The 21,369-nt window shown below is 35.2% G+C and overlaps 2 protein-coding genes across 3 annotated transcripts; both read right to left on the reverse strand.

The window, feature by feature from the left end:
• Positions 1 to 732: 732 nt before the first annotated feature.
• LOC132186343 (organic cation/carnitine transporter 7) lies at positions 733 to 9,922 on the reverse strand. Its single transcript, XM_059600270.1, has 6 exons — positions 9,758 to 9,922; positions 6,203 to 6,471; positions 4,653 to 4,890; positions 2,401 to 2,929; positions 2,104 to 2,306; positions 733 to 1,060 (listed from the first exon to the last, which is right to left on the reverse strand). Exons 2-6 carry the CDS (start codon positions 6,469 to 6,471, stop codon positions 836 to 838), a joined length of 1,464 nt encoding a protein of 487 aa, XP_059456253.1. The 5' UTR covers positions 9,758 to 9,922; the 3' UTR covers positions 733 to 835.
• A 1,235-nt stretch (positions 9,923 to 11,157) lies between these two features.
• LOC132186344 (uncharacterized) lies at positions 11,158 to 19,187 on the reverse strand. Of its 2 annotated transcripts, none has more exons than XM_059600272.1 (3): positions 18,900 to 19,187; positions 17,117 to 17,319; positions 11,158 to 11,459 (listed from the first exon to the last, which is right to left on the reverse strand). In XM_059600272.1, exons 2-3 carry the CDS (start codon positions 17,300 to 17,302, stop codon positions 11,268 to 11,270), a joined length of 378 nt encoding a protein of 125 aa, XP_059456255.1. In that variant the 5' UTR covers positions 17,303 to 17,319; positions 18,900 to 19,187; the 3' UTR covers positions 11,158 to 11,267. The 2 variants fall into 2 exon arrangements, with proteins under 2 accessions (XP_059456255.1, XP_059456254.1); XM_059600271.1 differs by having other exon boundaries at positions 17,117 to 17,323.
• Positions 19,188 to 21,369: the final 2,182 nt, after the last annotated feature.

Here is a 21,369-nt window from a genome sequence, read left to right on the forward strand (position 1 = left end):
GGATTTTTTTTTTTTTTTATAAATTTTTTTTATTTTTAGTTTTGGGGTTTGTTTTAGAAGTTTTAGTTTTTTTTTTTTTATTATTTTACTAAGGGTTTTAAATTTATTTTCCAATAAAAATGAGTTTTTTTTTTTTTTTTTTAATTTTTAAATTTGGCCACCCCTTGAATTTTATTTTATTTTTTTATTTTTTAGTTTTAGGTTTTTTTAGTATTTTTAGTATTTTTTGTTTTTATTTTATTAATGGTAATTTCATCATTGGGAGAAACATTAACAATTTTTGGTAATTTTGGGGGACATTGTCACAACTAAAAGGTTGAAAAAAACATTGTCAATTAGGTGATAATTTGAGGAGTACGTGGAATTTCCCAAAAAAACATCCTAATCCTAATTGATGAAACTAATCTTAACACTTCCACTAATCCTTTTCAAATAAAAATCTATTTTTAACACAACTTCTAGCCTATCTCAACAGGACTCGAATCCTCTCCAGTCCATTTGGATTGGAGGGGATCCAATCCTTGTAAATGCAAGGGCATAATTGTCCAAAAAAAACTGAGAACAATTATGCGCCTCCAATAACAAGGACTAGATCCCCTCCAGTCCAAACGGACTGGAGAGGATCCAAATGCATCTCAGAATAACCCTATCCGTACCATATGCATAAATGTGGCTACTTGAGTAGCTAATTAGAACCTAATTAAGCACTTGGTAATCAAGAGAAGGTTAGAGCTAATTCGTTTTTGTATATCATCTTATTTGAATAAAAATTGTATAACACAGGGGGAGAGCCCCATTTACTGTGGTCAATTCATACTGATTCATTAGTATGTTTTTAACTGGATACACTATCACTCAATTCACGCCCCTTGGTTTCAAACGGAAAGAGCACTACACAGATCCCTGAAAGGAAAATTACAATCTCAAAAAGAACAATGGATGCTGTTTCATGACATCCCTGTACTAAACCCACTGCCACAAGAGGACACATAATTCCACCAATTCTTCCCATCGAGCTAGCAACTCCGACACCTGTTGTTCGGACCGAGGTTGGGTATATCTACAGTTCAAGTAACATCATATACAAGATTAAATTCTTGCCCTTGATTGAAATTTTTTCATGGATAAGCATGCAAACTACACTAACAAAGAATAGAAAAGATAGAAAGAATTTGACAAATCTTCATCTGTATGATGTCTCTTGCATAGGCTAAAACAATTACTTTAGAGAAATGAAAGTATGGACATGTGTAGTGCTTAGAGCATCTGATATTGAAATCAAACAAAAAGTTTTATATATAGTTGCAATCACCAGAATTCCACAAACAGAAGTAAATAAATAAATAAAAAAGGTAATTTTATAAATTTTATGAGAACATGCAAGAAATCCTGTAAAGCTACCTCCACTAATAGAAGGTTTCTCCAGATATCAATCAACATTTTGACAATTAAAAATGTCTTGACTGACTGACTGTAAACAGATTTCGGCTTGACTTTCAAGTTGGGTCTTCCAACAGTAGAGCAACTACTCCCATAAAATCACCAGTCTAGGTGTGTAAAATAGCCCAACATAAAAAGAGAAAAGAAGTGATTATATTATCAGTGGAAATAAGGAATATTCGAGTAATTTACACATTTTATTAGTGTTCACATCAATCAAATCCATGCCAACATAAATCTTAAAGTAGTTTCTGTGTAATTTCTAAAGCAGCAATTAGCAAAGTTTCCAAAGTGAGCCACACCTTGCCTACATGTCTCAGGGTCTATGTCATACAATTCCCTGCCTTGTAGGTATGACTTCTATTGAAGGTAGAATGTATCAGTTTTAATCCTGAAGAACCAGTTTTAGAGTTTCATAAACTGTCCTAAATAGAGAATTGTAACCATTGCAATGGACTCGCACACATATTGAGCAAAAAGGCTTCAAATATTCAGAGATATTTCACCACAGCTTAAATGCCAGAGAATTATATGATACAAGCAATAACATACAAGATAAAACTTAATGAAGCATGGGCTTGCATCTCTCTCTCACAGAGGTACTGATTAGGACATTATGATATTTATTGGCTCTTATGATGATAAACTAATTCTATGGTTTACCTCTGGAGCATATATATATACAATTGTGAATGTTGTCGTGATGCATATGCGAGCTCCAAACAGAAGGCTTGTTGTTAAACCCTCAGGCTGATGGAATACCAATGGAAGTAGAAAAATGCAACACAGGAAGAACATAGCTGACATTGAAAGCTTACGCCCCAGTTTATCTACTGTAACAGCTGATATGAGGAGCCCAGGTAACTCTTCATGCAAATCAAAGTTAAATGTCACTTTGCAATCATTCAGTATGAAATCATAACCAAGAAAGATAATATTGATATAAGAAGACCAGGTTACCTGCAAAACTTGCTATGAAAACATCTCTGTAGTTCACATCCTGGGACTTCTCTGACTGCAAATTTGTCTGCATGCATCTACGACGTCCATTGTTCAACTCAGATGTCAGCAACACAAGGCCATAATACGAAAAAGCATTCCCAAAGAATACTACCCACAAGAGCAAGGTAGACCTAATTAATTTGGGTGAAAGAAGCACCAACAGTGATGAGATGCCCGCTATATTAGAATCTATTTGTTTAGGGGTTACATTTTCAGTTCTTCCCGGTGAGAGCAAATGTGTATCTTCAGATGGAATACTCTTTTCTCGTAGCTCAATTTGGTGATCAGATACAAGAATGCCAGAAGGGAGTTTCGTTCCATTCATTCTGGCAATTTTCTCCAAAACACTAATTGCATCACTCGTTCTACCCTTTAGGCATAAGTACCTAGGTGATTCAGGTGTTACCCTGTAGAAAAGGAGGAGGAGTGCTGACGGGAGAGAAGACAATGCAAGTAGCCACCTCCAGCCCAATCTTGGCATGACAAACTGCAAATAACACAGCATAGGGATGAAGGTACCTGCCGATACATTTCCCTTCACTAACAATCCCACACTAGGGAAAAATCAAATTATATGAACATGAATAAGTTACTCAACAAGAAGGCTTTCTTCTCATCAATTCTTCCAGTGCAATATATCTGAATTCATTGAAAGCACTCCATATGATAAATGGAGAATAGGTTGCCACATTATGACCACAACACTGCTCAGTGCTCACTACCCCAGGATTTCCCAAGTTATGGTGACAATGATGATCAAATACCAGTGTGTTATAGCCCACATACCCAAGTGGCCAAACTTATTTTGAAAATAGCTAGGATCATCACATAAGATTGGTGCAGAGCATAGAAGACTAACCATAACAGAGTAAGATAGCAAGAATAAATTCCATTGCTAATAATTTATGTCCAAAATAAAAAATAAATAAATAAATAAAAGATAATATAAGTGGAAGAGAGTTGAAAGGCAAAACTAGGCGACAAGTTCCCTCTACACGAGGTACTAAAAATCTCTTCAAAGCCCCCTCCAAAACAACATAAAATATCTTCCTATGGTTGGATCATTGGCACCCTGATGGGGCTCTTCTTGAAACTTATGGATCCTGGATCATTTATGAAGCAGGGAGTCACCTTTATGCTAAGCTCTCTACTGTTATTCGGGATAAGGAGTTGTATTGGCAGGCAGCAAGATCTGATAACCTTGTGAGGATTCAAAGTAAGCTTTCATTGGTGTATATTGAAGATGAGGACCAACCTATTTGGAGCATTTCAAAGAAAGAGGTTCTTAATTGTGCTGAGCCTTGTTACTTGGTGGAAGCTTGTTTCCTGAGGCAATTCCTAAGCAAGCTTTTATTCTATCGCTATTCGTGATAATCTGTCCACAAGTGATAGATTACTCAAATGGGGTTTTGTTGGTGATGATCTCTGTGTTTTTAGCAGGGGAGGTATCGAAGGAAGAAACCATTTGTTTTTTGATTGTAGCTTTTGCCGTAGAGTGTGGAGGGGGAATCTGGAAAACTGCTTGGTGAGTAATATCCCTTATAGTTGGGATGATATTGTGGAAAGAGGTGAGCAGGAATGGAAGGGAAGAGGTTTGAAAGCTATTCTATGCAAGTTGGTGTTAAGCTCTTCTGTGTATAACATATGGAGGGAGAGACACAGCATTGAGCATGGAAATCAGATTTTTACAGAGGAAAGACTTGTACAGAAATCAGTGGCTTAGCATATTTGAAGTAATGGGGATTGCTGAAGAGTACATTTGAAGTGTAGGAGAGCTGGGTTTGCTGCTTCTGGTATGCCTGTTAACAGTGGCTTAGCAGTGTTGGTTGGCTGATGGTGATGGTGATAGTCAGCTGCTGTTTCAGTGTGGTTAGAAATGCTGTTAAGGTCGTTTGGGGAAGGACCTGGCTCAGGTTGGGGAGGGTGTGATTGGTTTTGATGTGAAGCTCCTGTAGTGTTGGATGCTGGTTCTGGTTAGTCTTTTTTTTTTTTTTGGTCTGGAATCTTAGTTTGGTATAGGGACTGATTTTGTCCTCTGGTTTTTGTATGTGTTGGTTGGAGTTTAGGATTCCTTTTTGTTTCCTGAGTTTTTATAGCAAGTCTGCTAGAGTATGTTTGTACTTCATTGATTGGTTTGAAAGATTTACTCAATCATTAAAAAAAAAAAAAAAAAAAGAAAGAAAGAAAAAAGAAGGTAGTCAAAAGCATACCCATGCAAGCGAAGCCTCAAGAATTGTTCCAAGCGTCCAAAATGCTGAAAAAACAACCATCCAGGTGCCTCTACTAGGAGCAGGAATGAACTCTAGAAACCAGGATGAGAGTACAGGGCCACCTCCAAGACCAATACCCACCAAACAACGAAGAATAATCAGTGATATATAATTAGGAGCAAAAGCACTCAGAAAGCCCGCTGCTGAAGTAACTGTTGCTGTAATGATGAATCCTTTCCTTAAGGAAAAGAAGGGGAGCAAGCAAAACAAAATAACAAGCAGAATTGTTAAGAGAGTAAAAAAGTGCATTCGATATAAAAATAAGTTATAGTAACAAGAAAACAATGAATCAAATGTGATTTTCTTTTATCAAGAGTGGTAAAACTGAAGTTACTGAAACAAATGGGGAATTTAGGGAATCTGGAAAGCAAAAGCTGAAAGCAGGACGGACAAGCAGGCACTTAAAATAGCAGAGAGAAAAGAACTAGAAAAGCATGCACCAAGAGTTCTGGGGAGATAGTGTTAAGCACATATTTTTTCTACTCGTAACTTGCATACTTCCAAAGAAAACATGGTAAAGCATGCTTTTCTATTGATATTTAAGGTAAAGCAGTGGTGAGTACTAATAATATCTGTAGATATAAATATTTCTTTATTACTATTAATTTCAAATATGAGTAGCTCATCAGTAATCTTAGCAATGATTGGTTACCTCAAATTAAAAATAACTGCTATTCCTAGCAATAGCATACAAGCTTCCAGCTAACTGAGAAGTGTGAAACTTTGTTGGAAGTATGTGTTGCCATTTCCTTTTATATAGAAATAGATATATTTAAAAACACAAAATCAGGGAAGTGGTTTGAACTAAAAATATGTACGTCACTAGTATAATTAAGATGAATATATCTGAATAACGTCCATCTAAAAGTGCAAATTCTACACAACTTCAGGTAACTATAACCAATAAATCAAGGTCAGGGAAGCTTATAGTAGCATGGTATTGGAGTTTTGATTCAATACATTTGAAGGTTATAGTAGCATAGTATTGGAGTTTTAGATATATATTGTAAGTTAAGAAACAAGTTTTAGATAGTTATAGGATCTTTATACAGCAGGATTTTAGTCTCTGCTCCCTATCCCTCAAACCCCCACACCCAGTGAAAATAGTTTTGGATCCCATGTCTCCAGTATGATGATCAAAAGACCTTACTTGCTAACATAGCGAATATTATTGAACAATCCACAATCTAATGGAAAAAGGAAAAAAGGAGAGAGATGGTGAGTATCCAAGCAAGATCTTCACGTGCATTCTAACTAAACTCAGACACCCCCCCACCCCACACAAAAAAACAAAAAAAAAAAAACTATGAATCATGTTGCATCATGGGTGTTAGAGCATATTATAATGATTGGTGAGTATCCAAGCAAGATCTTCACTGGTAGAAGGACTACCAGTGCCTGTGAAGTAAATGATATATTAAACAGGTTCCATGAAATGAAGTGAGTTCAAATAATGCAGCGATTGAATACAAATAATAAGAAAGAAGAACCTCCTTCCATGCGTATCAGAAACTATGCCCCATGAATATGCTCCAACTAGCATGCCCGCAAACACCACACTAGTTATTAGGCTCTCTTCATTAGAAGAAAGACCCCATGTAGACTGAACTGCTGGTCCTACAAAAGAGAGTAGCATCATTTCCATTGCTTCTGAAACCCAGCCCATGCCAGCATAAGCAAGCACCAGAATCTGGAAATTTCCAAACCCTAGGGCTACAAGAGCATCATCAACAGTGTAACTCGGGCCTTCATTTCCCATCTACAAGCATGGAGAAAAAACATATGATTTAACTTAAATACACTAGATGCACATGGAAGATTGCTTAATAGTGTATAATGGAGGATTATATGCCACATGGAGTGCTGCCAAAATGTATTAGAGCATATTATTTGTTACCTAACTTTGGCCATCAGATTAACCAGACATCATAATACAGTTGCAGCCACAACTACAATTCTAAAACAATGATATCAAGACAGTGTGGATGATAGCTACTTGATAAATTAAAAAGGAAGAAGATCAATATACTGACAGGAAGGAGAAGTCGATCCTATTCGATGAACATGAGATACTTGGATTGCTTGAAACTTGGACAAAATCTATGAACAGGTGTTATTCCCTCCAACTATAGGTTCCCGAAGCAACTTCCCAAGAGAGAAGTTTATGTTTTGGGTTGCTTTCCATTAGTATTTATAATGAAGATATGCCAAGACAGATAGATATGGAGAAGTAAATAAACGAATACACCTTTGTCCCTTCCCTTTCTTATCCATAATTACATCATTTATATCTTAATAAATAACTTAACATAAGTAAAGAAGATACCATTTGCAGGGTTTGAGCATGATTCAGACTACAAACGAAAAATAAATAAATAAAAAAATAAAAAAATTGTGAGGATAGATACCCTAGTTTTAGTAAATTCATGGGTATACCACACATATAATTATACTGAATCTAATGGGGTTCCGTATAGCAATGCCCTTCAAAATGACTCATATAACTGAACAGATTCAGATGTCAAATTGAAATAAAATTTACAATTCAGCCTGCTAACTTCAAAATTTTGTATTTATTGAAAATCAGTTCTCCCAATGTTATACTCCTCAATTGAGGAATTTTTTTTCTTTTCCTTTTTTGCTAAGTGATTCAATGTTATTAAAAACTGTAGAGGGGTGCAACCTAAGTATACAAAAGATATACAAGAAAGACCCAGAAAAAGAAGAACAAAAATTCATAAAAAACTAGGAAAATGCAGACTATTGTAGACCACTATACACATATAAAGTGATTTAAACATACTTATCAAAAAATAAAAATAAAGTGATTTAAACATAATTTTCTTTAGCTCTACCACCAAAATCTCACGAACTCCAAGCTCCTTACATTTCACTCTCTTCAAATGCACCACATAGAATAAAGTAGTCATTCTCTGAACTTCTAAAATGTTCTGCCTATGTCATTCTCCAAACTTATAAAATGTTATGACTTCCAATTTAACCTCTCAAACTTGCCATTAACTCAATTACCTTTCTATGCATGACCCATTCGACACCAAAAAGAAGGAAAATTGAAACCCATAATTTTCTTGCCAATTCACAATGAAGAAGAAGATAATCTATAGACTCCCCACTCCCATTTTGCACATATGACACCACTCCACCACTACGACGTTCATTTTCCTTAGATTATCTAATGTCAAGATCTTCCTAACTGCCGCTGTCTGCCAAAAGAACGCCACTCTCAAAAGAACCTTCACTCTCCAAATACTTTTTCAAGGAAATAGGGGACCAACTGGAATGGATAACGCACGATAAAAGAACCTTACTTCAAACTTTCTCTTTTTTAAACGGAATCCAACATATTTTATCATCACCACTTTGTCTCAATTTGATAGAGGACAAAATATCAAAGAAAGAAGTGACCAAGTCCACCTCCAAATCATGGACTGGTCTGGAAAAAGATATATTCTACTGAAGATTTCCATTAAAGAACTGCATTTGATCCACCATCCATGCCTCCTTACATTGTGCAATACTAAACAATTCCGGAAAAGCTACCTTCAGGGGCTAGCCCCCACACTACAAATCATGCCGATACCTTATCTTGGACCCATTTTCCACCTCATATCTAACAAAACTCGAAAAACTCCCCACCCAACCTTTTATATTTCCACACTCCCACTTTGAAAAGCCCCACTACCTCCTTGGAACACCAATCTCCACTCGTGCTATCATATTTGGTTTTCAACACCAGTCTCCACAAAGCCTCTCTCTCCGTATCATAATGCCATAACCACTTCATGTAGCATAACGACATAACATGAATTTTAATTGTTAATGATCATCCGCCATAGAGATGGTTGATTGATAGAATTGCTGCCTAGCCTGCATTGACCAATTGTTGGTGTTAAAGTTTTATTCTTCATTTCAAAGGAATTGCCTTTGTGCCTTAGACTTGAGAAAATAACTTCTTTCACTTCATATCCACTCTTTATGCTCATCAACCAGCATAGCAAAAAGGACAAGACTAGAAAAATGAAGGATGCTAAGAATTGAATGAAAAGGAAAGTACATTAATTTGTTTAGCATTGGTGACCTTGAAGAAAAATAAAAAGAGATGCCAATCAAGTTTCTGTCCTGCCACAAGAGTTTTTTCTCCCCTGTTTTGCTCATTTTTTTCCCCTCAGGTGGTTTATGGAGCTTATTTTTGGTCAACTGTTTCCTGCTCAGTTTATTTTTCTCCTTTCTTTTCAATAATGTGAAAGCTTTACTAAAACAAAAGGGCAAGGGCCTAGTATAGAGGAGCTACACAAAAGCCACTTCCAAATCTTGGGTGCTGAGAGCTGAGACTATAAAGATCTAAAAAACATTATCTTGAGAAAGCTCAATCCCCTCACAATAGTAATCTTTCCTTTCCCGGCTGCCCCTTTTCTACATGCCAAAAGTTCTGCATGGAAAGAACATGCCGAACAAAGCAAACACCAATAATTTAATTTATTACTACAGAAAAAAAAAGAAGTGAAGGTCTTCAAAATTTTGAGTAGTATTTTGCACCAGTTCAAGTCCTGAAGTAAATGAAAAGCCTCCGTATTGGCCACTTCCAGCATTGTAGGAATGCAAATTACAATAATAAGTTAAAATGGAACAAGTACTTTAGTGGGTATACCAGAAAACAATTAGTAACTAGTCATGAGGATTGTGTGCGTGCGTGATATACTTGAGGGAGAAGAATGGGGCTTGGATTTATGATTTGGAAGACATTTCCGAGACAAAGTCCCTCAATAAATACTAAGAAGAGAGAAGCAGGCATTTAGCTGCAAAGGTAGCATTGAGTAGTCAGATGATCAAGTTTGTATTTGGTCAAACCCTGTCTTTCATGCCTGAATTAGGGAGCTATTTCTTGTAAAACTCTCAATATCTATTAAATTTTCTAAAACATAAAAATGAAGAAAGAAAACAACCCAAGCATGTCAGATTAATAGACCCAATAATGAAATCCCAGAATGCGACAAATATAGAATTGGAGACGACAAAAAAAGAACCTCGTAGAAAACTGGGATCTTCTTCTTTTTTCTTCCTCCTGTTGTTATTTGTCGGATAAGTTTCCAAAGTTGGAAAAGAGTTGCGTCTGATCAGATTCAGAGTTCGTTGGGATTTTGAGAAGGACGAGGTTTCTGTTGTTGGTCTTTCTTTTCATTTTTCATTTTTCATTTTTCATTTTTCTTCTTTTTATCTTTCTTTCTTCGGTCAGAGTTGGACTTTTGGATTTATATGGTGGCCCCAATATATATATATATATATATATAAATTGGGGATAGTTTCCTGTTAGCGTTATAGTTATATATTTTTAGATTTTTATATATTAGCAATTAATACAGTCAACTGTTATTGTGGTTAATAACTATTTGCCTTTTTACCCCTAATTAGCACTATTAAAATTCATAATCGCCGATGTCTCGGTGAACTCTAAGAAGACATGATGGCTTTTTGCAATGCAATTTTATAGATCAAAATGCGTTTTAAAACTAAATTACAAAAAGTGTATGGTTTAAGAATGGATTTTAAAAAATTTGTAATTTTAAAATCTTAGAAAATTCTCAATTTTTAAATAACAACAACAAATCAAAAAATTGTAATTTAAGAATGCATTTTCAAAATCAACAACAAATCAAAAATCGTTGAAAGAATGTTGTTGATTTTCACATAGAAACCATCAACTAGGTTTTGACAAATGTTCACGTATTTTTAATGATGCTCAAACTTTTTCATCATCTTACTACATATAATGAATACTTATGTATATGTTTGATCCAACATACTCGTATGTCTTAAATTGAACTTTGAATTTTGCCTATAATTAACGACCATTTTTATTTTGAGGAAAAGCATTCCAACCAAATTTGATAAGGCAACTAAAAACAAGAAAAAGCTTCACTAAACCTTTGAACTTTCATTACAATTATAATTTCTTCCTCAAAGTTCAAAAACTCTCAATTTAGTAAATCCAACTTCTAATTTTTTACAATATCACTTCATCGTATTAAGGGTTTTCCGTTAAATCTTCTCAAAATTTCACAAATACCTCCATTTTTTTTATAAAAAAAAAAAAAATTACAAATATTCAGACCCAAGTATTTTTACAAATTGCATTAAATCCTGACCAACACAACGGAGAGATAACATAGCAAAAAATTAAAAGTTCACTAAATTAAGTTTTTGAACTTTTAAAGAATTATTAAAAAATAATAGAAATTCAAGAGGCTTCCCCGAAAAACAATCTGAAGAAACAAGGAGCAAAACTTTATATTAGACGGTCAAGGTGTTGCTTTTCAAAATTTTTTAATAAGCTCTTCTAAAACAGTAATGCAAACCTCATATGAACAGAGGAGAGAGAAAGAGGGAAGGGCAAAAAACAGACGATTTTTTTTTTTTTTATTTAAAGAAAAAAAAAAGGTAAATAAAATCACTATTGTTCCAAAAAAGTCACTAATTCTTAACTGTTGAGTTTTCTTTGAAAAAGGCAATGAGAGAATGAGTGATCTAAATCACCAATTACACAAGAATTGAAATGCCTTCCTTTTTGGGAGGGATCACCACATTCTTATTTCCAGGGAATGCAGTGCGAGAGATGTCTACCAGGGCCTTGAAACTATATGGTTCGTGCATAGATAGTTCTGACAAAACTTTCCTGTTCAGTTGGATGTTCTCTTTCATCAGCCCATGCATGAAGTTTCCATAATTAACCTGATAAACAAATAATGAACAGAAACAACAGAAACATCGTCACTCTCTCCTTCAAACATATACGACAATAAAGGAAGCCGGTAAAACACGACTATGCAAACATTTCTTCTTTTCTTTTGGGTAAGTGTCTATGCATAGATTCACATGAAGGAAAAAATTAAGTAATCCGCTACAGAATGTGGGGGGGTTGGGGGCTGAATCTGCATTCCCAGTGAAAGGAGAATCAACTTCATGATCTCATGTGAAAATTGAACTTGCCCACAAAGTTACATGATATTTCTCAAGGGTCATTACAGGAAGTGAAACATCACAATACATGTCAACTGAATTGTTTTGGTATGTAGATATCTGATTATCTATGCAAAAGGAAGAACCATTTATAAAGGAGGTAAGTGGTAATTTCTATGAAGAAAAAATTTCGATCTCACATTATTTAGTATAATCTCTGTTAGTTATGCACCCAAACTATTAAAATTAAACATTTAAAACGCTTATTACTAAGAGGGGTTGTTACGATCCTAAGGATTAAAGGTTTAACAAATCAGCATCGAACAATCCTAGGGCTTTTGGATCAATGGTTAGACCCTTCACAATTTATATAAGAGCAAGCACCACATTATGGGTTCGAGATACAGAGGGGGCAACCTATAGATTAAAATATCTTCATATTATGTATTGCCATAGTATGAAGTCACTGGGTGAGTGCAGATAGAGTAGAGATGTCGTGGACGTTGAATTTGGAAGCATGATGGCATATTATGATCCTAAGGATTAAGGGTTTAACCAAATCAGTATCTAACAATCCTAAGGCTTTTGGATCAATGGTTAGGCCTTGCAAAGGGGTATACTGGATTAAAGCTGATACCAATAAAACCATACTGGCCCATACCATGTTGAAAGGTATAGGTATGCATGACCAATATCACAAAACAATAATTCAGCTTATGACTGGAAAAATAGAATAGTTCATCAAGTGAAAAACTTACAACTAATGGTGGATTTATATCCATTGTTATAAATAAAGAGAAAAAGCTTTGTGAAGTTAAAAAAAAACTGACACTTACCGTTAAACCTTTTCCCTAACCATGTTATATACTTATATAGTTCTTGTTTTGGTCCACTGTAATGAGGTCACAAGTTTCATGATGTTTCAGGACACAGAGGCTCGAAAGGATGCGGTTTGAGGTAGAAAGTAGGGACATAAAAACTAGCAAACAGAAACTGACATGATCGAAGGTGTTAATTATCTACATTTAAATACATGAGATTAATCTCATATTCACCTGGGATGGTGTAGTTTTAAGGGGTTGGAAAGGCTCAACGAGAAAATTTCCTTACCTGACCAATTTCTAATGAATCAAGATAACTATTCGTTCTCGTATAAATAGTCATCATCTGTTCTTCCACCATGAGAGGGGCTGCTTGAGAGTGATGGGGTCAAATTAAAAACATGAAAAAAGTAGCCAGCTAATTAAAATTGGAATTGGCGCAATTCGCAAAATTGGAAGCCTATGCATAACTTGCTTTAGATCTCGATAAAACTACTCAGAATCAATTGGCAAGGGGTTAACGATTACGCCAGTTGCTCAAACAATCTCAAGTAGCCCCTATCACGGTGGAAGAACATATAATGACTATTTATACTGGAACAAATGGTTATCGTGATTCATCCGAAATTGGACAGACAAAAAAATTTCTCGTTGAACCCTTTCCAACCCCTTTAAAACTACACCATCCCTGGTGAGTGTCCGCAAGAGTCTTAAAATTTAAAATAAATAAATAAATAATAATAATAAACAGAACAGGAGATATGCACATCGAGAAGAGCTTTCATCTTAACCCCACCAACAACATTAAAAAATAAAATATAAAAGGAAAAAGAAAAAGGCCATACTGAGTAGCAAAACTATTGGCAACTACTTAGTGTGTGTGCGTGTATTTCTTTAAGTAAAATAGCAGCTAATTTACTAACGCTTTTGGTACTTGCAAACTATTGGTCACTACCTATCCATTAAAAAATAACATAATAACTACCATGGGAAAAGAATTGTTAGATTATATTTTCTTTTAATCCACACTTGATGTGCACCTTAAACACATCAGTCATCTATGCATTACATTATATTTTGAAATTAATATATATATTTCATTAATATCTTTGTACTTGAGAACCTAATATGGAAATCAATATTGATATTTTATTCCTAGGATAGGAAAATATTAATAGTCAATATTTCAATGATACATAAACAATATAAACTTGCCTCCACGAAAACATCACTTCAACATAATTGATGTTTGGCAAAGATGTTATGACCACCATAGTGATTAGCCATTATATCACTAATTTCCTCTGCTTCTTCAAATAAATATGCATATTTGAAATCACATTGATATCCCCATCAATATCTTTGTAGTTGATAACTCAAATATGGCAGTTGATTGATATTTTATTCCTTGGGGAGGAAAAAAATTCAGGAATGGCTTTCTCAATGATATATAAACAATACAAAATTGCCTCCATGAAACCATCGCTGCAGCACCTTTTGATTTTTGGCAAAAATGTTATGACCACCATGGCAATTAGCATGTACCATCTTCACAGATTTTTCACCATAGGCATTGCCACCTTAACTTTTTTTTCCAACTCTGACTATTTGGCAAGATCACAATCTAGGTACTGTTGCAAACATGCCTCGAGCCCACCACTTATATTATTTGATTTTCCTTAAAGAATTTGGTAACAATCTTTATCCTGTATCACCCTCATATGATTTTTCAAAGTTTCTTTTTAGTTATTATTCTAGAAAAGGCAAGCAGAGCTGAGCTATTGAACAAAAATTCAGTAGGTTCTTAAGGAATGATATGAATGGCAGTGCTGCAAAAGCTAAAGTCTCTTGGAGAATGCTGTGTGTTCCTAAACAAGGAGGAGGCTTAGGGATAAGGAAGCTGGAGGAGTGGAATCATGTTGCTATGATGAGGCACTTTTGGAGTCTTTTTGTTAAAGCATGCTCATTATGGGTTGCTTGGGTGAAAGAAATTTTATTGACGGGAAGGAGCTTTTGGCAAATCAAAATACCTCAAGTTTGTACTTGGAGCCGGAGGAAATTACTCGAACTAAGGGATGAAGCCAGAAGTTTTATGCAGTTTGATGTCGGTGGTGGACAAAATATTCATTTATGGTTTGATCATTGGCACCTAGCTGGTGTGCTTTAAGAAAAATATGGCCATCGAGTGGTTTATGATGCATGTAGCAAACCAGAGGCTTGGTTATCTACTGTTACTAAGGATGATAACTGGAACCGGCCAGCACAGTCTGATCAACTAGCAGAAATCCAAAGCAACTTATTTTTTGTCAAGATTGGAGAAGAAGATAAGCTGAAGTGGGTGATTTCTAAATCGGGTAAATACATGAGCTCAGAAACATGAAATACAATCTGAGAAAAAAAGAGTCCAGTAGCATGGAGGAAGCTGATTTGGTTTCCATTAGCTATTCCAAAACAAGCCTTCATCACTTGGCTGGTTGGGAGGGATGCTTTGACCACAGTTGATAAGTTGTTACAATTGGGCTATAAAGGGGAAGTGAAATATGCTTTTTGTAGACTTTGCGGGCTTATCTTTATAGACTGGTCATGGGATCAACAGTAAACAATTTAAGGAGAAACAGGAATGAGCTTCAGCATGGTCGTCGGCCAAAAAAACAGAAGATCAGCTCCTGTAGAAAATTCAATGGGAAGTTCGAGCTAGGATTCAAGTGAAAGGTAAATTACGGGGAACAGAAGGAAATACAGATATCTGTTGTAAATGGGGTATTGAGAAAGGGATTTTAGTGTAGGTTTGGTCCCATTGCCCGTATTTGGTGATATATACCAATTCTGCAGAATTTCTAATTCTGCAGATTTTGGTGTAGTTTTCTGCAGAATTTCCAATTCTATAGTATACTTGTTTGTAGTGGTTTCATATACTGGTAGTCTGCTTTTGGATTGTTTGGGATATAGATAGATGGGGGGAGGGGAGAGATGATACAAGTGAGGTGTGATGCTTGTATAGAGTTGATAGTTACTTTGGGTCTTTGCCAAAGTGAATTTGTAGAAAAGGATTGTTTGTGGGTATAAAAAGTTACTCATTCAAAAAAAATAAAAAAGGGCAAGATGGTATATCACCAGTTCTGTGGCATGATTACATCCACGAATAAGTCAACTTTATTTTGAAGGTTCTAATTTGTAGGTGAAAATAGAAGTTTCAGAGGACTAGATAACTAAAATTAAATATAGAAAGACAACTTTCTCTTCATCTTAAATTGTTTACTATCTTAGATCTAAAAAGCTGTATTTCCTGCCTATAGCAGAACTCAAAACAAATTGGAGATATGAAAAAAGGTAAAAACATTCTGCATTAAACTCTAGAATTTTTCATTCCAGTGATTAAACCTGTTGGGAATTGGGCCAACACAAGAAATCAGCCCATGAGGCCCATTTCAGACAGAACACGCTCAATAAAGCATAAACAGGCCCGCCGCCACTATCTTACCATGCAATGCGAAGCAGGGAATAAAGCTCCATCAGCAGCAAATCAAATAATATTGGATCTCGGATTACCATACGAGACCCCAAATCTTGAGGAATTCTGAAATCTCTACAATTAACCTTGAATCCTCGATTTGGGGCGATCAATCACGGCTATGCTTACTAGGTTAAAAACACAACTCTAATTGCTAAGTCCATGCACTATAAAAGGAAAGGGTCAACCAGGTATAGGGGAATTTTTGCTCCCCTACAAAACTCATGCTTATACGCCCTTTCATTGTTCTTTCTTCCCTTGCTAACTTAAATATCGGAGCTATCCGCTGATAGCACACACTAACGAGCTCTTTTGCTTTCATTCTTCTGTTTTCACAGGTTATTACATCTTGATGGTCACCATCCAGAAAACTGTCCTAACAAAACCAATTAAACATCTGTAGGAGCTCAATAAAAGTTGTACAATTCTACTACCCTAGCAAACCACAATCCGAGATCGTTCAAAATGCGGTACACTTTCATCCAAATTCAACAAACAAACTTCTGCAAAAATCTCCTGGCTTTCATTCCTTTGTGTACTGTTTTCTGAACACAATATAGATATCCAGGTCACTATCTTACATGGGTTATAAAGTTTGTGGTTGTGGGAAAAAACAGGCTACAATCGTAAAGAATTTATTTGAAGACTACCTTATCATATAATTATAAAAAACTTGGAATGAACCAATCTATATAAGCTGTCTATAAGCTGATCTCCATCATCACGATAAATCGTATACAAAGTTCCCATTCCAATTTCCAGGTCGCATAATACGATGATCAATTTTTCTAGATTACTTAAGGTCAATGCTTAGACTACAATAACCAACACATTCATTACCACTTAAAAATGGGAATTCTCTAATTCATTGGATCAATAAATAGAAACAACAAATTAAAAACTAACAAAATAAAGAAAAAAGAACACAGAGTAGGTACACTAAAGACACACCATGATTAGCCCACAAAGGAATATGAAACAGCAAGTACCCACAAACCTTATAAGCCTTTTAATAGTGAGCAACATTTTGATAAGCCAGAAGCAGTGAGTATACAAAAAGCATCATCTATATATAACCAGAAAAAAGAAAAACATACGCCGTGTTGGCGGGTGCCAGCATTGATGCGTTGGATCCAGAGGGAGCGCATGTCGCGCTTCTTGTTGCGGCGGTCTCTGTAGGAGTACTGCAATGCCTTCTCCACTCTCTCTGTCGCTATTCTTATGCAGTTCTTGGCCCTGCCCCTGAACCCCTTTGCCAGCTTAAATATTTTGTCTCTGTTCATCTTTCTTTCTTTCTTTCCTTCCTTTCACACAAGCAAGCAAACATACACACCCATCCAATTCAATATCAAGCTTAATCACCCACAAAGCCGATGAAAGATTTGCGTGCATAGGAAATTTGCAAATTAACATAAGTGTCTTCACCAATTTTTGTTTCCAATGACATAAATTTAGTTTTTTTTTTTTTTAATTAAAAAAATATTAGTTTAATTTTTCATTTACGAAAATAGAGTAAATTGCTCTAATAAAACATCTATCACATATACAACTAGGAAATATTTTCCAACCATGCATGATCTATGATGTGTTTGACGGCAGGATTTGCTAAACCAGGCACCACATTATTTGCAACTCAACTAGTATGAATGACATGCCAACGAAACAGTGAGGCTAAACCCTTGCGAATGCCTTTCATTAATTGTCTAAATCTACACCAATAGGGGTGGGTATTGTTCGGCTCGGAAAAGTCATTTTCGGTCGGTTAACCAAAATTGTCAGTTAAATCGGTTAATTCACCGATTGCATTTTGATAACAAAGTATTTCAAAATTTTTGGTTAATTTCGGTAGTTGGTTAATTTTCATCGGATAATCGGTTAACCGTAGGCCTTTTTAATTGGGCCAATGCTATTTATAAATGGGACAAAAATTGGTTGTTTTGGGAGCCCTTTTTTTTTGGGGGGGAGGGGGGGGCTAAAAAGACAAAAATAACTTATTGAACATGTTTTTTGGGTCTAAGATCAATCTTGAGGGCCCAAATTTGTTTTTTGGGCTAAAATAACTTATTGAACATGTTTCTTGGGCTAAATAACAAATTTACTGTACAGGCCTAGAGCTTTAACGAAGGTTTTAGATTGGTTTTTTCGGTTCAGTCCTGGAGTGTATAAAGTTCTTTTTGTTCTCATGGTTTTAAATTGGTATGCAGTTCACAAATTGGTTACAAAAATGGGTAGATTTAGACAATCCCAAACCTTGGCAAACTTAGAATCCATCAAAGAATAATAAATAAAGTCTCAACTAAGCCACCTCCAACATGGATTACCTTCAATTCCTTAAATTTCTTCCTTCAATAATCAAACAAATCAAAACATAAACATAATGATCAAAATAAAAGAGTAAAATACTACAAATAAGTAATATCAAGTAAGCAAGCAATAAATTCAGATGCAAAAAACTTAATTAAACAACATTCAACCTTCTGAAAAAAAAGCCAATGAATGCACCCCATGCACCCAGCCTATACATCATACCTAAAGGTCCTAAACAACCAAAACCTGACACAAACAGAGAAGAAAAACAAGGGCCCAACAGCAATACAAATTTCAAGAAAAATTACAGCAATTAGCAAATGCTTATCCAAAAGAAGAAAATTTATTTGCGAGAAAAATCAAGGTAGCGTAAATCAGATCAAGGTTGCGTAAAAAACTAAAAATCTATCATTTTCATTTCTAAGTATTCCTAAATCCTTATAATATAAACAAACTCGAAAATAAATGCAAAATCAAAGAATCAAGTGCTAAAAATCAAAGAATCAAAATCTAAACCCTCAATTAGTTCAAAAAATAAAAATAAAAAAATGAAGTAACTCGAAAAATCTATACCTGAAAAGACGGGAGACGAGAGAGAGATACGACTGCTTGCCGCTTGCAACGAAAAAGCGAGGGAGACGACGGTGAAGTTAAGCCACGACACGACGGGAGACGAGAGAGAGACACAACGGCTTGCCGCTTGCGACGAGAGAGCAAGAGAGAGTGTCAGCAGACGGCCGCAGGAGGCGAGAGAGAGGCAGCCAGAGAGAGACGGCCGAGCGGCGTGAGAGAGAGAGAGGCAGGAGGCAGGGCGGCAGGAGACTGGAGAGTGGAGAGGGCAGCAGGCGTGAGGAGTTGGGAATTACGGTTCAAATGAAACAGTGAATATTCAATCTTAAAACAACGCCGTTTTGAGTTTCAATTAAAATTTTTTTTTTAAAATGTCAACACGACACCATTTTACCATGCAGTAACGGTTCAGCTCGGTTAAGCGAAAAAAATTGAAAATGTTATGAATGCATTCATGCATTTGGTGGATGACCATTTAGTTCCATCTCTTGGAATTCTATTCATTCATGTCGTCTTTTAAAATTCCTATAACATCCATGTAATACATTGATGTACCATCTTGTTTCATATTCCTTAACCTCCCATTATGATTCCATGCCTATAAAAGGGAGTATTGAGTTGTATGTAAAACACACAATAATAAAGAAGAATCATACATAGTTCTTGAAGAACTAGTTTCACATATTGCAATCTCTTTATCTTGTTTTGTCATTTTCTTTAATTTTACAATACGTTATCAGAATGAAACTCTAGCCAATTGTTGTGTTCTTTTGATCTTCAACATCAAAAGCTATCCGTGAGGTATTCTCAATTCATTGTAAGTTTCTTTAACAGTTAGTAATCTTATTATCTATTTTGTTAATTAACATTCTAACATATGCTTAGAAATTTTTATTGTTTTATGAATTATATTATAACATTTGCATATTATGATTCATGTGAGATTTATTATGAATTAGAATTTTATCATACTAATGTTATGAATATGATGTCTTATAATTTTATATGCCTGAAGCATATAAAAACTGAGTACCTTACGGTAAAGGATTCCTTAACCTTGTGGAATAATTTAAGGGAGAGATACGACTACTAGAAGACAGTTATCCTCCCAAAAACTCGTTATGATTTGATGCACCTGAAGTTGCAAGATTTCAAGAGTGTCAGTGACTAACTCTGAACTCTTTAAAATCAGCTAACAATTAAAATTGTATGGAAAAAAAAGTCACTGATATGGATATGTTAGAAAAAACATATACCAAATTTCATGCTTCGAACGTGCTCTTGCAGTAGCAATATCGAGAGTGTAATTTCACAAGATATTCTGAACTGATATCTTGTCTTCTAGTGGCTGAGCAAAACAACGAGCTATTAATGAAAAATCATCCATCTCGTCCAACGAGTTCTACACCATTTCCTGAAGCAAATGGAACCTCATTTTATGGTAATAAAGGAAACCATGATCGTGGACGTAGATGTGGTAGAAAAAAAAAATTATAGAGGTCAAGGTGAACGTACTCATAATTCTTACAAAAGAAATGCTCCATACCACCAGAAGTGGAACCACACTGAGGCGAAACAAAATGAAAACAAAGGTTTACAGAAGAAACTTACAAAGAATTATGAAGATAAATGTTACATGTGTGGTATGAAAAGATATTGGTCACGTACCTATCGTACGCCTAAACATCTGGTAGACCTATATCAAGCCTCCATAAAAGAAAAGGAGATTGAAATGAATTTTGCTAATTACAGTAATCCTAAAGATTCTTCAATTTTTCTTAATACTCTAAATGGAAAGGGCTCTAACACAAAAACTGACATTTTGATTGGTGATGAATATGTCTACAACAATTAAAATGTTTTCATTGTGTCTTAATCACAATATGTTTACATTGTCAAATTTAATTGTATTTTGTTATTTTCTTTTTGATTAATAAAACTTAATGTATATTTTGTTTATATATGGAGGTATGGGTCATATTGATGGAATGATTAATTCCAACATGATTGGTGAAGATTTGTGTCTAGCAGACAGTTGTACAACGCACACAATTCTTAGAGATAAGAAATATTTTTAATACTTGATATTAAACAAAGCTAGTGTCAATACAATATCAGGTTCATCAAACCTTATCGAAGGCTCTGGAAGAGCGAATATTATATTGTCAAAAGGAACAAAATTTTGTATTGACGATGCTTTGTATTCTTCTAAATCTAGAAGAAATTTAATTAGTTTTAAGGATATTCGTCAAATGGTTATCATGTTGAAACCACTAATGAAGGCAGTGACGAATATCTTTATATTACTTCAATAATTTCGGGTCAGAAGCTCATATTGGAAAAACTGCCTGCTTTCTCTTCCGGGTTGTATTATACAACAATAAGAACAATTGAATCACATGTTGTGATGCACCAGAAGTGCTCTAATCCAAAGATGTTTATGCTTTGGCATGATTGTCTTGGACATCTGGGA

The sequence above is a fragment of the Corylus avellana genome, chromosome ca7, assembly GCF_901000735.1.
Source record: "Corylus avellana chromosome ca7, CavTom2PMs-1.0".
NCBI classification, from domain to species: Eukaryota; Viridiplantae; Streptophyta; class Magnoliopsida; order Fagales; family Betulaceae; genus Corylus; species Corylus avellana.

Coding starts and splice junctions, on each gene's coding strand:
- LOC132186343 (XM_059600270.1), bottom strand. CDS start 6,471: ATGGGAAATGAAGGCCCGAGTTACACTGTTGATGATGCTCTTGTAGCC. Junction 4,891..6,202: donor TCTGATACGCATGGAAGGAG/GTTCTTCTTTCT, acceptor CTTTTCCTTAAG/GAAAGGATTCATCATTACAG. Junction 1,061..2,103: donor TATATATATATGCTCCAGAG/GTAAACCATAGA, acceptor CTTGAACTGTAG/ATATACCCAACCTCGGTCCG.
- LOC132186344 (XM_059600272.1), bottom strand. CDS start 17,302: ATGAACAGAGACAAAATATTTAAGCTGGCAAAGGGGTTCAGGGGCAGG. Junction 11,460..17,116: donor CTGGCACCCGCCAACACGGC/GTATGTTTTTCT, acceptor TTTGTTTATCAG/GTTAATTATGGAAACTTCAT.